The 17,210-nt window shown below is 51.6% G+C and overlaps 1 protein-coding gene across 1 annotated transcript in view; it reads right to left on the bottom strand.

The window, feature by feature from the left end:
- Window positions 1–820: 820 nt before the first annotated feature.
- ERGIC1 (endoplasmic reticulum-golgi intermediate compartment 1) overlaps window positions 821–17,210 on the bottom strand; it is a 117,987-nt gene continuing 101,597 nt past the window's right edge. The window contains exon 10 of the mRNA XM_019027663.4: window positions 821–2,810. Within this exon, the coding sequence (XP_018883208.1) occupies window positions 2,703–2,810 (108 nt within the window). The 3' untranslated portion in view covers window positions 821–2,702. The remainder of the gene's footprint in view (window positions 2,811–17,210) is intronic.

Genomic DNA, 17,210 nt, shown 5'->3' with positions numbered 1-17,210 from the left:
ACATTCTGTAGGGACTCAATAAAGGAAGTACTTAATCTAAGGGGGCTTGACTTTCTTTCTTCTTTTCTTTCTTTTTTTTTGAGACGGAGTCTCGCTTTGTCCCCCAGGCTGGAGTGCAATGGTGCGATCTCAGCTCACTGAAACCTCTGCCTTCCAGGTTCAAGCGATTCTCCTTGCCTTAGCCTCCTGAGTAGCTGGGATTACAGGTGCCTGCCACCACACCCAGCTATTTTTTGTATTTTTAGTACAGATGGGTTTTCACCATGTTGGCCAGGCTGGTTTTGAACTCCTGACCTCAGGTGATCCACCCACCTCTGCCTCCCAAAAGTGTTGGGAATACGGGTGTGAGCCACTGCACCTGGCCAAAGGGGGTTTCACTTTGTTTTTTTTGTTTGAGATGGAGTCTCACTCTGTCGCCCAGGCTGGAGTGCAGTGGCATGATCTCGGCTCACTGCAAGCTCTGCCTCCTGGGTTCATGCCATTCTCCTGCCTCAGCCTCCAGAGTAGCTGGGACTACAGGCGCCCGCCACCACACCTGGCTCATTTTTTGTATTTTTAGTAGAGACGGGGTTTCTCCATGTTAGCCAGGATGGTCTCGATCTCCTGACCTCCTGATTGGCCCACCTCGGCCTCCCAAAGTGCTGGGATTACAGGCGTGAGCCACCGCGCCTGGCCGGGGTTTGACCTTCTGATCATCCTCACAGATCTCCTTTTCAACTCTTCTACCTTCTCTCCTCTAGAAGTGAATTCCATTCTGGCTGTGATTCCAGCCTTTGGGTCACCCAGCCCCAGTCAAGGTAGAAAGAATCACACCATAATATTTCTGAAAATCAGCCTTTTAATCTAGTTGAACCCAATGAGTGGGGAAAGAACTAAAACATTTTTTTCCCTTCAGATTTTGATTATAAGAATAACGGGTCAGAGGTGTCTCTTCCATAGGAAACTGACATCCCCTATGTCCTCAGAGTTTTTTTTTTTTTTTCCAAAAAATTGCATAAAAGAATTTCAACTCATGTGCATGCCACACATTTCCATCCCCACCCCACCCTGCCCCACCCTCTACAGGCACACATATTCACACACCAAAGGGACTCCTTCCTGTAACTGGGGAACAGAATGTAAAAAAAGAAATCCATCCAAGTGGCCACAGATACCAGAAATAACCAAATGCATTTACACTCACAACATCAGTCAACTCATATGCACAAGGAGAAGCGTCTCCAATTGGAGCTTAGAGCCAAAAATTACAAATGGCAGAGACTTGAGCTATCCATAAGATAATTTTAAAAATCCTTCCACTGGACACTCCCCTTCATTACAAAAGTATGCAAACAATCTTGCTATAAATGGAAAACAGGCGTGTGGCTCTCTCCCTGGGACATGAGGGCATAGCTAAAATTCCCTGGGTGGAATTAATGCCTGGACCATTGCTCCTCCCTTTCAGGACAAAAGGGAAAGGATGAAGAGGAGCAGCAGGGTAGGGACCCACCTCAGGAGCAGGTGGGGCACCCTGGAGCTGCCTCAGGGGCTGGGAACGTGTTGGCATGTGACCAGCTGATGGAGGAGCACAGTATCAAGTGGGCCACGATGGCTGTAGAGAAACCCAAGTGCTCTGCACCCGTAGGGAGTCCAAAAGGTAGAGGTCCACGGACAGGACAGGGCTGGCCTGCTTTGCTTCCTCCACCTAAGGCCTTGGGACCGATGGCGTCCGTCCGAGAGGCTGCATGATTATTTTAGGGTTGCAGGAAGGATGCTTCCCATCTGGACGTAAGTGCACAAACCATGTCTATCTGGATCTCAAAAGATGACTTCCCCTTCACACAACCCCCACTCCCTGCCACTGCAGATCCCAGCAGAGTGGTGGGAGATCTTGGCAGTGGGAACCAGCCCCTTCACCAAGAAATGCTGTTGCCACACAGCACACAGGCTGAGGCACATTGGTGGAGGGTTCAGAGGAACGAGGAGAAGAGAGGAAGAGGAATCTGTGGCCCGCCTTGTGACTGGTGGGCAGATTCAAGTCTCTACCGCTGCTGCTGAGCAACTGGGCATCTGCTTCTTGGAAGAACAAGAAAGGGGTGGGGTAAAGACTTGAGGCCTGGGTTCTAGGTTGGGCAAGAAGGGATGGGGCAGAAGTCAGGGTTCTATCTATAGTGACAAATCATAGGGGCTTGCTTGGGAAGTACCATCTTTCATGGAAGGTGCCGGGTGTATAAAGGAGTACCTTTGGGCAGCCTGGTCCCAAAGCTGAAAGCCCAGGTCTGGTGCCTCTGGGGCAGGTTGGCTGCCCAGGGGAGAAACCAAATCATTAATGTGTCCACATAGTGGGGGCTGCGAGATTGTCGAAGCCTGGCTGAGAGCTGATCGATATGCATTCTGGGATGTTCCCCTGAGGGAAGAGACTGCAGCTCTCCTAGGAGGGGTCCCGAAGATCCCTGGACTCCCCACCCCTTGCCTGACTCTGTTCTTGGGGCTCCCCAGGGAAAGGGGAACTGCAACTTCAGGCAGTGTAATTTGTCTAAAAAGAAACACGGGGAAAAGAGGTAGCTGCAAAACATTGAGCCATCCTCTACTTTCCCCCCACTTCCCACACACCCTTTGGGACACAGCCAGATTTGGGACCAGATTGAGGGCCAAAGGAGACAGGGCACTGGAGGCAAGGCTGGCGATACCCAGGGTCCTCGGCCATTAGGCTGGGTGTGGCGTCAATGCATCTTGCCCAGCTGGATCTTCTTCCAGGCCTCGGAGGCTGTGAAGATGCATGAGTCCAGGATGCCGGCGACGGTGAAGGTCCCGCCAATGATGGCACAGATCTGCAAGAGGGCAGGGGTGGGGTGGGAGTGTCAGAAGTCAGTGCTGGAGGATGCACCAGGCCAGACCCCTCCCACATCATGAGATGATGGCTCTGCAAGGCAGACATTGCCCGTTAAGCCCATAATATCCCAACATAGTCACCAAGTCCGGAACATACTTAGGGCTCAAAGAAAACCAGTTGTTGGATGGTGGATTTAATAATAATAAAATAATTTTCACCATTATGAGCTCCTTTAATTCCCACATCCACCCTCTGAATGAGGAAGGGAATTATTAGACCCATTTCACAGGGGAGGAAACTGAGGTTCATCAGGTAACTTGCCTAAGTTCACCACTAGCAGAGATGCAACTTGAACACAGGTACGTCTTAACCCTGGAGCCTGTGGTCTTAACCTCAACTCTGAATTGATCACATATTTACAATCCCATTTGCAGATGAAGGAAATGGAGGTTCTGAAAGGCAGTCCCAGGGGCCCAAGGTCACACAGCCAAGAAATGGCATCCTGGGACTTGATGGGTAGTAAGCAAATAATCATACCAATAAATGCAAAATTATAACCAAGGCAAGTGCTACAAAGGACAGAGAGGCCTTTGGTGCTACCAGAAAGCTTCTATTAGAGCAAGGTTTCTTTTTCTTTTTCTTTTTTTTTTTTTTTCTGTCTCCCAGGCCGGAGTGCAGTGGCGTGATCTCAGCTCACTGCAAGCTCCGCCTCCCGGGTTCACGCCATTCTCCTGCCTCAGCCTCCCGAGTAGCTGGGACTACAGCTGCCTGCCACCGCGCCTAGCTAATTTTTTGTATTTTTAGTAGAGACGGGGTGGGGGGGTTTCACCGTGTTAGCCAGGATGGTCTTGATCTCCTGACCTCGTGCTCCACCTGCCTCGGCCTCCCAGAGTGCTGGGATTACAAGCACGAGCCACTGTGCCTGGCCAGGGGAAGGTTTCTAATGGCACCATTGACATTTGGGGCCAGAGAATTTTTTGCCACAGGGGCTGTCCTTTGCAGAAGGATTTAGCATCCCCGGCCTCTACCCAGGAGATGCCAATCATCCCCCCTCCCCCACGCTGTGACAACCACAATGTCTCCGAACATTGCCAAATGTCCCCAGAGGTCAAAATTGCCCCTGGTTGAGAACGGCGGTAGCAGGGGGATAATGAATGTCACCTGTTATGTCTGTACTTCATAACTGTCTGCCACATCATAATATACTAACCACAACAAAATACACAGTACTTACGCAGCACCTTCCCTGGGCCAGGTGGGTTACAGTGCTCCATGCCTACCACCCCAGTGAATCCCCAGCTCAACCCTAGGCAGTAGGTACTATTCTTAGACTATTTCACAGCCAAAGAAACTGAGGCACAGAGACCCTGAATCCCTCGTCCAATGCCACAGCAAGTGGCTGAATAGGGGTTCAAAACTTTGGAGTCTGTGCTCTTAATGTGACACCCTGTTGCTTCTCAGGCACAAAACACCCACCTGATTGAATCACAAAGCTTTGCAGTTGTCAGAACACCATTTGGGACTAATCAAACTAACGTTATGTTTTACTCAAAATGTTATGGCCTACAAATTGCCTTCTGATGACTTCAGAGAATCAAAGCATGGATGATGGAAGACAAATGAAGTTCACAGAAGGTTTGCAAGGCAACTTATTTATTTGTAGGGACAGGGTCTCACTCTGTCACCCAGGCTGCAGTGTAGTGGGTGATCATAGCTCACCACAGACCCCAACTCCCAGGCTCAAGTGATTCTCCTGCCTCAGCCTCCGGGGTAGCCAGGATTACAGGTGATGCCACCATGCCTGGCTAATTTTTTTAAATTTTTAATTTGTAGAGGTGAGGTCTCGCTATGTTGCCCAGGCTGGTCTCGAACTCCTGGACTCAAGTGATCCACCTGTCTCAGCCCCCCAAAGTGCTGGGATTACAGGCATGAACCACTGTTCCAGACCTTGCAAGAAAACTTTAAACATATTTTCCTCTTGAGCATCTACTTTATGTCATTCATAAGAACCAACACCTCCCACCCTAGGAGCAGCCATAGGCCTCGGAGCAGCAGGAGCCCTACAGCCCATGAAGGAGATGCCTCTTCACTGAGGTACCCATGGGGTACAGAGAGGGAAGTAACTTGTCCGAGGTCACACAGCGCATGTGGCACTCACTCTTTCCCCCATGCCACATTTAAGGGGCATTTAAATGACCACAGGACTCAGAAGAAATAAACAGTTGTGTGGCCCCAGAGGACATTAGCAGCCCCAGAGGCAACACAGGTGGACGGCCAGCCACTGACCTGCAACCTCTGGGGAACTCTGGGAGCCAAGAACACCTTAATAGATGAACTGGTGCCCAGTGGTGGGAGGCTGGGAGACATAGCAAAGGCGAGAGGGAAGTGCGAATCAAACCAGTGTTTATTTTTTTAAATGATATTTGCATGAGATGAGCTAAGTGGGGGCCTGTGAGGCCCAGGATGGACAGACCAGGTCTGTATGGATGGGTGGCAGGGGAGCAGCTGGTCCTCCAGTAATAACAGCCCAGGAAACCAGAGCGGCCCCCCAGGGAGTGGAGAGGACCAGGGGCGCTGGGGGGATTATGGTGAAGTGTTTTAAGTGGGCAAGGCCCCTCCCTGCCGGCCTCAGAGCATGACGCAGGGGGACTTTTCAGGGAAGATGACGGCAGGGGAGCTGGTTTATTTCGGTAGAGTGGATCAGATGATGGGAGATTTTATACCACAAAACGCTTTTAGAGCTTGGATCAGAAGATAGGAAAATGTGACTTACGTGCAATGAAGCAAAAAATAAAAAATAACCACACACACACACACACACACACACACACACACACAAAAAACACATCTGTATTCATCTACACACAATTTGGAACCCAAATGCTTATGACTCACAGACACCTGGCACCCAGTCTCAACTCTCCTTTCATGGGGCTGGCCCAGACCAGAGGGAGACAATGTGTGTATTGAGGTACACAGGAAAGCACATCGCCTGAGGGGAAACTGAGGCCCTGGGGCATGGAAACTGCTATGCAACTGGCTCAGTCACAGGGTGAGTGACTGCAAGCCTGAAGGCTAAGGGGGAACCCTGAGGCAGACTACCTATGAGTATCTACTGATTTTGCTCAACGTGCCCCCATCACCCCGCATCTGTTGAAGGGGCTGGTCACTGTTCACTTGAGGAGGTGAGGGGAGGGGAAATCCTCACACATCCCAGGGAGGTTTCCTCAAAGCTGAGATAACTCAGCCGGGCACAGTGGCTCATGCCTGTCATCTCAGCACTTTGGGAGATGGAAGGGTTGCTTGAGTCCAGGAGCTTGAGCCCAGCCTGGGCAAAACAGTGAGATCCCCATCTCTACAAAAAATAAAAAAATTGGACAGGTGTGGTGGCTGTAGTCCCAGCTACTCTGGAGGCTGAGGCTGAGGATCATTTGAGCCCAGGAGGTCAAGCCTGCAGTGAGCTATGATTGCACCACTGCACTCCAGCCTAGGTGACAGAGCAAGATCATGTCTTTTTTTTTTTTTTTTTTTGAGATTGAGTCTCACTCTTGTCGCCCAGATTGGAGTGCAATGGGGTGACCTCGGCTGCACTCCTCCACTGCAACCTCCACTCCTGAGTTCAAGTCATTCTCCTGCCTCAGCCTCCCAAGTAGCTGGGATTACAGGTGCCCACCACCATGCCCAGCTAGTTTTTGTATTTTTAGTAGAGACTGGGTTTCACCATGTTGGCCAGGATAGTCTCGAACCCCTGACCTCAAGTGATCCGCCTGCCTCGGCCTCCCCAAAGTGGTGGGATTACAGGTGTGAGCCACCATGCCTGGCCCCGTGACTTTAAAAAAAAAAAAATTGCTGAGAGAACTCTAGTGGCCAGGCCCACATTGCCATGGCCCTGCTTTCATTATTTTATCTCTCATCCCTCAGGCCTCCCTGACACACTGGCAGTCAGTAGGAGGTGACTGGCATGAGGTGACGTAGAGTCACAGGAGAGGGTTCTGGTGCTCCCAGGACTGGCACTTCCTGGATTCTGACATATGGAAAGATTCAGAAATGCCCAGTGCCAGGGCGTTCTCACACCTGAACTCGCTCAGGGAAGTGGCTGGTCATGGCTGTCCCTCATCTTAGAAGGTCATCATACCTTCTGGAACATGGGGAGATGCAGCCACAAGGCTGTGCCAGGTGGTGTCTGCCTTGGAATTCAGGCCCTACATGGGCGGCAGCAAGATGACAGGCTTTGCCATTTAGGATTCCTGGGATGATGTGGGAACAATGGGATCCAACAGCAGATATTCTGAAGCTGGAGGAGATGCTGGCGGGATCTCAGGAACTCACGGAGGGGAGGGCAGGGGTGCCGCTGCAGGAGGGAAGACGGTGATTGGCATTTCCCTGGGCTGTGGGGATGGGGCCTGGGAGGAACACTAATGAATGAAACTGAAAACAAAGCAAATTGCAGTCGTGACACTTAGTTCCCACAGCCTGTTGCTGTTCACACAGAGGAGTGAGGAGAGCCGGGCCTCTCCAGGGGAGTCCAGGACAAAGCTGGGGCTGGGAGGTGTGCACTTCCCTGCTGGACATAGTGAGGGTGGCATGAGGTGAGGGCTGGGGAGTCCACCCGGCTTTCCTGCCATGGCAGCAGAGAGCACCCAGCCTTTGGAGGCTGCGTCGTGGCATCACTTACTAATTCTAGCCATGGGAGAGCCTTTCTGGGCCTCAGTTTCTTCATCTATAAAACGGGAAAGCCAGCCGGGTGCAGTGGCTCATGCCTGCAACCCCTGCACTTTGGGAGGCCAAGGTAGGAGGATCACGTGAACTCGGGAGATTGCGACCAACCTAGTCACTTGGTGAAACCCTGTTTCTACTGAAAATACGAAAATTAGCTGGGCATGGTGGCAGGTGCCTGTAATCCCAGCTACTCGGGAGGCTGATGCATGAGAATTGCTTGAACCTGGGAAGTGGAGGTTGCAGTGAGTCGAGATTCAGCCACTGCACTCCAGCCGAGGTAACAGAGCAAGACTCTGTTGCCAAAATAAATACATAAAAATAAAAATAAAACGAGAAAACCCCTGCGGCTCTGCTGAAAATACATCTGGAGCACCTAGCACCTAGTAGATGCTCAGTAAATGAAACCTGATCTTTATCTTTCAGTTCACTGGAAGGCTCTAACCTTATGGCTAAGAAATGGGATTGTCTCAACCTGAGACCCACTTTAACCAGAAAAATCAGTAAAATATTACTTATTCTCCAGAGCACGCCTTTGGGTCTCAACTTTCATTCTCTCTCTGGCACTTTTAGCAGAAGGCAAGACGAGTCATACAGGAACAGGACCGCAAGAGTGTCCCAGCACCACAGGCAGATTCTCTGTGGCCGCGGGGGGCCCACGCACTCTTAAGGCCCTCTGAAGTTACACAGCAACCCATTCAACAGAACAGGTAGCTGAGGCCCAGACAGGGTGTCCTGTTCCCTCAGGCAATTGCCAAGATGTGTCTGTGATGAAGAACATCCTTGTGGGGCAAAGCACCTTAGGCCAGAGGTGGGTTCCATCCTTTGGCCAGTGAGGGAGCTCCCTGAATCTCACCACCTCAAGCCTATTGGGAAAACTCTCATTTTCCTGAATGCCCAAGGGAGAGAAGATAGCAGACACAACTGACCACATGGGAGGTGCACAAGACGTGTTTGTTGAATAAATAAAGGAGTGAGTGAGAGAAAGAATGAGGAGCCGATGGGTGGGTTCCAGAGTGAGGGAATGAATGACTACCCAGGAAAGGCACAGAGTTCCACACCCAAGGCAGGGGCAAAGGTGACTCGCTCAGGGGTGTCAGCCAGGGGCGTGGGGAAGGCAGTGCTGATGAAAAGGTGGGCCTGGAGGGGGAGACCCCGGACGGGGCAGGCAGCAGGTGCCCCTCTCCACTAAGTTGCTGTGCCTGGAGACCCTGCACCTGGAAAGCGATGCCATAGAGGGACTGGGCTTTGGAGGCTGGCAGAATTGGCTTGGACTCCTCCCATCCATGTGCTCTTGTGCCACCCTAGCTCCCAGTGCCTCAGTTTTCTGGCTTTTAAAAATGGGAAGACTGGCCGGGTGCGGCGGCTCATGCCTGTAATCCCAGCACTTTGGGAGGCCGAGGTGGGTGGATTACCTGAGGTCGGGAGTTCGAGACCAGCCTGGCCAACAAGGCGAAACCCTGTCTCTACTAAAAATACAAAAATTAGCTGAGCGTGGTGGCAGGTGCCTGTAATCCTAGCTACTCAGGAGGCTGAGGCAGGAGAATTGCTTGAACTCAGAAGGTGGAGGTTGCAGTGAGCCAAGATCGCGCCACTGCACACCAGCCTGGGCAACAAGAGTGAAACTCTGTCTCAGAAAAAAAAAAAAAGGAAGACTAATCCTCACCCCCTAGGACTGTGGTGGCATTGACTGAGAGTGGCTTGGTCCCTTGCCACTGCCACGCTCTTGTATCTCCCAACCAGGCCTCAAGGCTCAGAGACAACCTAGGGTGGGATCTTCCCCGTCGGGGATGAGGGAGCAGGGCCGCTGAGCCAGGGAGGGCCACCTCGGCCAGTGCATGCACCACTGCTCTGGGCAGCAGCCACAGCTCCAGAAACAAAAACAAGGACAATTCAATACCTGGGCCCCAGTGAGTCTGAGGGCAGTGCAGGAAGTGGCATTCATCAGACGTCATCCGATAATGCCCCTCTGTTCCCACCAGCAACTTCCTCCCAGGGGTCCCATCAGCTTCTTGGCCTTCCACTGTGACTAGAACGAAGTCAGCTTGTCTACCTTTAAAAGGGGTGCGTGTGTGTTTCCCTTACATTTTCATTATGGTTCTTAATTCCTTATAATATGAGAAGGATGTGTTCCAGCCGCACTGGAGGGGGAGCTAAATGCCTGTTTTTCCACCAGCACGAACGCCTTCCCAGTGCATCATTACTCCCCTCCCCATTACTCTCCCATAGCGTGCAATGGAGAAGCACCATACACACACCACCGTGGGAGGCAAGATTGTGGGCTTTGGAGTAAACACTCCTGCGGTCCAATCCCAGCTCTGTGGCCCTGGCTGGGAAAGCCAGTTTACCTCTCTGAGCCTCAGTTGCCCCATCTGTAGAATGGGGCCCACTGCAGGGACCGGGATGACACTGTCCAGCTGCCTGCTGTACCCTAAGTGCCCAGGAACTGTTCAGTCACTTTCCCTGTTCAGTCAGCACTGCTTTAAAAGCGTGTGGAGGAGGCGCCGCATGAGGAAATAAATAATGAATTGGAGTCTCATCAGGCTCCAGCAGCGGCAGACAGGCTGGAGCCGGGGATGAGAACACCAAAGTCGTGGAGGAGGCAGAGGTGGGGGGTGTAGTCAGGGAAGGGAAGTGGTTGACTGGGCCCTGGAAAGGCTGGGGGTGGGGGAGGAGAGAGTGTGGTATCAGGCCTTCCAGAGCTCCGGGGGCCTGGGGAGAGGCCTCCCGCTGACATTTTTACAATTCCTATGGGCTGCAAAATACCCATCCACCCCACCTCGAAAGAACCTCACTTTGGTTGAGCACCTATTATGTGCTGGGTCTGAGATGGCACCTTCTCTTTTCTCATTCAATCCTTGCCACTGCTAGGTGACCCTCATTTCACAGACAAGGACACAGAGGGTCAGAGAGGGAATGACTTGTCCACAGTCACAGGGCTACCGAGTAAGCAAGGATCACTAGAAGCCAGGTTTGGGAGGCTGCAAAGGGCCTGCTTTTTCTGTTAGCCCACCTGGCCTCATTCCCAGCCGGAAGACTCTTCCTAGCCCCTCTCTTCATGTACAGATAGCTTCCATGCAGGGAATCTGTCTTCTCAATTCTGTTAAGGTTTACGTAGCAAATATCCTGACGTAAGGGGTCCCCGTCAGCAAAGTGTTGGAAGTCAGAAGCTCTGCAACTATAAAAACCAGGCTGGTGTGCAAAATGGAGCCCACTCGGTCTCACGTTCCTCTTCCGCCTCCGAACCTGCTCTGGGAACGCACGCGCCAGGAGACCCCTCTCTGTGCACAGACCCAGTTTGGAGCAATCTGTCTCTGGAACACCTTCTTGAAGATCTAGTTCAGCTCGGAATACCATGGAAGGATCTGAACCGAAGCGTTTTGCACATTTCCAGACCTGAATCGCCAGCTCCTAATATGGGTTCTGTTCTGTCCCTCCAGTAACAGCAATCTTCTTGGTCGGGGGTGGACCAAGGCGTACACCTCTTCTTCTATTTGCTCATTGTTTGGCACCTATTTATTACCCACATTGATGCACTGGATCTGGAGACCAGAGATGACTAAACCTGGAGCTCGTGGTCCAGGGAAGAGAGACACCGATGGAACCCTGAGCAGGGTAGCGGGGGCAGAGAGGAGAGAACCGAGGCGGTAGATGGGAGCTGGGAAGGCTCTCCTGCCACCCCAGGGCCAAGATGGTCATTTTTCCAACTCACATCATCTTAGTGGGTAGAACCTTCTGAGTTTGAAGTTTGTCTCTTGTCAATTCTTTTTTTTATTTTTTATTATTATTATTTTTTGAGACGGAGTCTTGCTCTGTCGCCCAGGCTAGAGTGCAATGGCACGATCTCGGCTCACTGCAGCCTCCTGGTTCAAGCGATTCTCCTGCCTCAGCATCCCACGTAGTTGAGATTAAAGGTGTGCACCACCATGCCTGGCTAAGTTTTGTATTTTTAGTAGAGACAGGGTTTCACCATGTTAGTCAGGCTGGTCTCAAACTCCTGACCTTGTGATCCGCCCACCTCGGCCTCCCAAAGTGCTGGGATTACAGGCGTGAGCCACTGCGCCCGGCCTTGTCAATTCTTCTTAATGCCCCTGCCCTCTTCCCTGCCCCCAGCACTTGGCTGCCTTAGTTTCTGGCAAATGTTTGCAGAAGCCTAAACAGATGAACAAAAGGTGTTTGATATGGGCAGGAAAACTTGCAAACTATCAGCCAATCTGCCTTAGATGGACGTTGGCTTTTTTAATGGTTTGTGTGAAGCTGTGATTTCACCATGCATATTCACAATAAAACTTTGTTTCCTGCTCTAATAGTTCTTCCTGATTCCCAGGATGAAAGTCACTGTATCAAATGATCCTGATGTCTGTCCTACCAAGAGTTCTATGACTTCTGGGGGCTTTGTTGCTGCAACACCCCTGACAGCCCTTGTTTTGGAAGATAGAGGCTCCTGAGACAGTGCTGGGGGTAGGGGATGTTGCAGAGGCAGGCACTGGGGTCAGGTCCAAGCCTTGCCATTTACTGGCTGTGTGATCTTGGATGAGTTTTTTCACCTCTCTGAGCCTCAGTTTAATCCATTTACAAAACAGGAACAAAATCATCTACCTTGAGAGGTTGCTGGGAGGGCCAAAGGAGGTAACTATGTAATTACTTGGCACATAGTAGGTGCTTAATAAGGGTAGCTATATGATCACTTTTTTCCCTCATCCTGTCTGGCTAGGGAAAATATGATCACCTTTTTTTTTTCTTTTTTGAGACAGAGCTGGAGTGCAGTGGCACGATCTTGGCTCACTGCCAAGATCTCCTGTCTCAGCCTCCAACTTCCTCAGCCTCCACAGTAGCTGGGACTACAGGCATGCACCACCACACCTGGCTAATTTTTTGTATTTTTAGTAGAGACGAAGTTTCGCCATGTTGGCCAGGCTGGTCTTGAACTCTTAGCCTCAGGCGATCTGCCCACCTTGGCCTCCCAAAGTGCTGGAATTACAGGTGTGAGCCACTGCACCCAGCTGAAAATATGATCACTTCTTTAGGCAGCTGCCTCTTACACATTTCTGAGCACCTGTGTCCAGGCCAGGCCCTTCACTGGATGCTGGGGACACAGGTAAGTCAGATCCGGAGGTCATCATCAGGGCTGACAACCATGCAGGGCAATCTAAAGTCTGGGGGATTAGTCCCCAGGTTAGAAAGCATGAAAGAGGGCAGCAGAGAGGAACGTCTGTGGGTGGGGCTCCCTGTAGCAACTCTCTCTCAGACCCAGGTTAAGCCCTGGCCAAGGGCCCTGAGCACCACTTAAGTGAGCTGCGCAACTCTTCAAGAATGACAGGTTTTGAGTAGCACGCAATGGGAGGGTGTCATCGCCATCCGGTACTTCTTGGTGGGCAAAAACCATCCCGGCCATACTGGCCCAACTGGCACTTTGTGACTTCTGGCTGTTCCTCCAAAATAAAATAAACCATGCAAGGAAAGAGATCTGACACCTCTGAAGCCATCCAGTCTGTCACCACAACCCACTTGAAGGCAATCTCAATCTCAAAAAGGGAGCTACAGCAAGTGGCAGAGGACAAATGTGTGTGTGGGAGGGGAGCACTTTGGAGGGGATTACTTGCATGTCGTCAAACACGATCTGTTTATTCCCTTGGCGCTGGAATGTTCTGATATAGCACAGAGCATCGCTCTGAGCAAGGTGCCCCATGTGCCGAGAGAGAGGAGCTCCAAGAAGCCTGGCTAAAGACTTCCAGGAGGAAAAACTGTTGTAGGCTAGGGATAAACAAGCCCTTTTGGGACAATGAGATCCTGGAGGGGGCAACCTGGAAGCAGTCAGGTACTAAACACTTGGCAATGCAGCTGGGAGGCCCCACCTGCCTCTACCCTCCCTCCCTCCAGCCCACCCACAGCTGCCTCCCAGCCCCGCAGCCGCCACATGACGACATCCTGACCTAAGCCCCTCTTCATCTGCAGCCCCTCTAAGGAGCTATTTGCAGAGGCCCCCATTTGCCGTTTAGGGGCTTTGCACGCAAGTGTTTGATTTTAAAAAGAGAGAAAGAGAAGCCACAGCAGGTGCCTCCACTTCCATCCCGGCCCCACCCCGCCCTCCAAGGGCTCCCAGGGATCTTTGTGCCGTGTGTGTACGTGTGTGTCTGAGTGCTGGCGTCATCCCCACATCTGCTGCCCTGTGACAAGGGCCTTTGAAGCTCCACAATGACGCCATCTGCCAGGGACAGCCGGCCGGCTGGCTCCTTCAGAGCTGACCCCACGGTTACCATGGCAACCAAGGTGGTGGCACAGGGCCTTCAGAAGAACCACCAGGCTAATGATGTCAGGAGGTTCCCTGCAGCAGTGTGGCCCACAAGCCCAGGGCTTTGCCAGCCCACGCTTGAGCAGAGGTGGATGGGGCAGAAATGGAGGACAGGCTGGTGGCCAAGGACAGGAAGAGAAGGAGGAGTCATAGAGGCATTGGGTCACTGACGAAGGAAGGGTCTTCCCCGTGGCTTCTTGGAGCCTCCTGCTCTCAGAAGGTCAGCGGCTCACTGGGGAGTTCGTCACCTGCCAAAGGGGGTGGCATGGCCTTCATAGCACATGTTATACTGGGCACCTCTGCGCATAGCATTCCCTTTCCTGGGCCCTTCCGCCTCAGTTCAAGGCCCATCACAGGGTTCCATTCTTAGAGCTTCCCAAACAAAGGGGATGGCGCCCTCTTGTTTGCCTGCAGTGTCTGGCGCACATCTCCACTAGAGCCGGTCACAGCTCCCTGTGCTCACTCATCTGCCCCTTCAGCAGGGGGCTCCTTCAAGGCAGGGACTGTGTATGATTCAGCTAACCCTGGTGCCTGCTACAGGGGCCGGAACATAGTGAATTCTAGCAAATGTTAAGTGAATAAATGAAGTCGCTTCATTTCTCAGCCACTTGCCAAGTGATTTCGTTTCTTTTTTCTTTTTTTTTTTTTGAGATGGAGTCTCACTCTATCGCCCAGACCCGAGTGCAGTGGTGTGATCTCGGCTCACTGCAACCTATGCCTGCCAGGTTCAAGCAATTCTCCTGCCTCACCCTCCCAAGCAGCTGGGACTACAAGCATGTGCCACCATGCCCGGCTAATTTTTTGTACTTTTAGTGGAGATGGGGTTTCACAATGTTGGTCAGGCTGGTCTCAAACTCCTGACCTGGTGATCCGCCCACCTCAGCCTCCCAAAGTGCTGGGATTACAGGCGTGAGCCACCGTGCCCGGCCGATTTCTTTTTTTTTTTGAGATAGAGTCTCGCTCTGGTACCCAGGATGGAGTGCAGTGGCATCAGCTCAGCTCACTGCAACGTCCGCCTTCTGGGTTCAAAGGATTCTCCGGCCTCAGCCTCCCGAGTAGCTGGGACTACAAGTGCCCACCCCCCATGCTCAGCTAATTTTTGTATTTTCACTAGAGACGAGGTTTTGCCATGTTGGCCAGGCTGGTCTTGAACTCCTGACCTCAAGTGATCCCCCGCCTCGGCCTCCCAAAGTGCTGGGATTACAGGCATAAGCCACCGTGCCCGGCCATTGCCAAATGATTGTAATGCCCAGAGTCTCAGCTGCTTTCCATACAGGAGCAAACAGAAATGGGGACAGAAAAGAGCCTTCTGAACCCTACTGTGAGGCATGGCTGGAGGGGGTTTCTCTGCTATAGTGAATGCTACAGACCCTAGGGCCTCTGAGGAGTGGTCTAGACCTTCATGGAGGCACCAGGGAACCTACTTGTATCTTTGTGTGTGGCTTATCGTGGGTGTGGAGTAGGAGAGCTGCAGTAAGAATCAGCACCAAGACCCACTTGGGGTGTGCTACCCTGCGGGGTCTTGGGTTAAATCATTTGCTCACAAATCCCCTGATTTTTCGGGTCCTGGGGTTTGTGCATCTCCCCTCAGGGTAGCTGTACCCATGTCCCTGCACACCAATAGCACATGTGGGTTCCCAGGGCTTCACATCTTCCCAATCTTTGTAGTAGCAGGTTTTCAATTTCTTTCTTTTTTTTTTTTTTTTTTTTTTGAGACGGAGTCTCACTCTGTTGCCCAGGCTGGAGTGCACTGGAGTGATCCTGGCTCACCGCAACCTCTCCCTCCCAGGTTCAAGTAATTCTCCCACCTCAGCCTCCCAAGTAGCTGGGATTACAGGCGCCCACCACCATGCCCCGCTAATTTTTGTATTTTTAGTAGTGTTTTGCCATGTTGGCTAGGCTGGTCTTGAACTCCTGACCTCAGGTGATCTGCCCGCCTCGGCCTCCCAAAGTGCTGGAATTACAGGTGTGAGCCGGGCAAGTTTTCAATTTCTGTCAGTCCAATAGGATTCAATTGGGTCTTTTAATTTTTTTATTTTTCTGAGACCGGGTCTCACTCTGTTGCCCAGGCTGGAGTGCAGTGGCACCATCATGGCTCACTGCAGTGTCAACCTCCCACACTCAAGCAATCCTCCCACCTCAGCCTCCCAACTAGCTGAAACTACAGGCATGCGCCACTATGTCTAGCTAATTTTTTAACTTTTCTTTTGTAGGGAGGGGGTCTTGCTGCGGTGACCAGGCTGGTTTCAAACTCCTGGCCTCAAGTCATCCTCCTGCTTCCACCTCCCAGAGTGCTGGGATTACAGGTGTGAGCTACCACGTCTGGCCTGAATTGAGTCTTGTTTTAAATCCCATCCCTCCAATTTCTAGTGAACTTGGGCATCTTTTCACTGCCAATATCATCTCCTCTGTGAAGAGTTGGTCCTTGGCCTTGTCTGCTTTTTTTGGTTGTTAACTTTTTCTTACTGATCTGTAGGAGTTCTTTACATATGAATTCTGAAGGCTACCCCTTTCCCATATGGATGGCAAGTATCTTTTCCCAGGCTGCGTGTGAGATTTTTGCTTTATGTTATGTGCCGTTTGTTGAACAGGAGTTTCTAACTTTTATGTGGTCAAAGAGAACAGCAAAAAACTGTTCTGAGGCTCATGTGAGCACCGGACTTATGACACCCTTTGTATCTCTCTGTCTGTTTTCTGGGGATTTTTGTTTTTTAGAGAAAGGGTCTCGCTCTGTTGCCCAGGCTAGAGTGAAGTGGCATGATCATGACTCACTCTAACCTTAAAATCCTGGGCTCAAGTGATCCTCTCACCTCAGCCTCCTAAGTAGCTGGGACTACAGGTGCATGCACCACCATATCCAGCTATTTTAAGAAGATTCTTAGAGACAAGCCTTCACAATGTTGCCCAGGCTGGTTTCAAACTCCTGGCCTCAAGTGATCCTCCCGCCTCAGCCTCCCAAACTGCTGGGACTACAAGTGTGAGCCACTGTGCCCCGTCCTACTTGGCTTTTCACATCTGCAAACAGCTTCTCCTTTCACAATCTCCTCTGAGTCCCACAAGGCCCTGGGAGGTGGCAGGAACAGAGATGATCGTTCTTACTTCACAGATGAGAAGGCAGAGACCCTGTCACAACATCCCACTGTTCTGCCTCCTGGCACCCACTCTTTCCTCTTCCAGTAGCTGGCCCCTGCCTTTTCTCTTGAGAAACCTCATTCCTCACAATCTGTGTCCCTGCGGTTTGGATGGGGTTGACACCAGAGAGGGTACAGGGCCTAAGCCTGGCCAACCAGAGCATTTGATTTCCCAGGCCACAAGGATGGCATGAGGCCTGAGCTGGGCCAGTGAGAGCTCTGTCCTATCTAGGACTTGGTTAGAATGACTGAGAAAGAG

The sequence above is a fragment of the Gorilla gorilla genome, chromosome 4 (genome assembly GCF_029281585.2).
Source record: "Gorilla gorilla gorilla isolate KB3781 chromosome 4, NHGRI_mGorGor1-v2.1_pri, whole genome shotgun sequence".
In the NCBI taxonomy this organism is placed as follows: Eukaryota; Metazoa; Chordata; class Mammalia; order Primates; family Hominidae; genus Gorilla; species Gorilla gorilla.
Note: the sequence above shows the minus strand (reverse complement) of the source record. Positions and strands in the feature narration are given on the sequence as shown.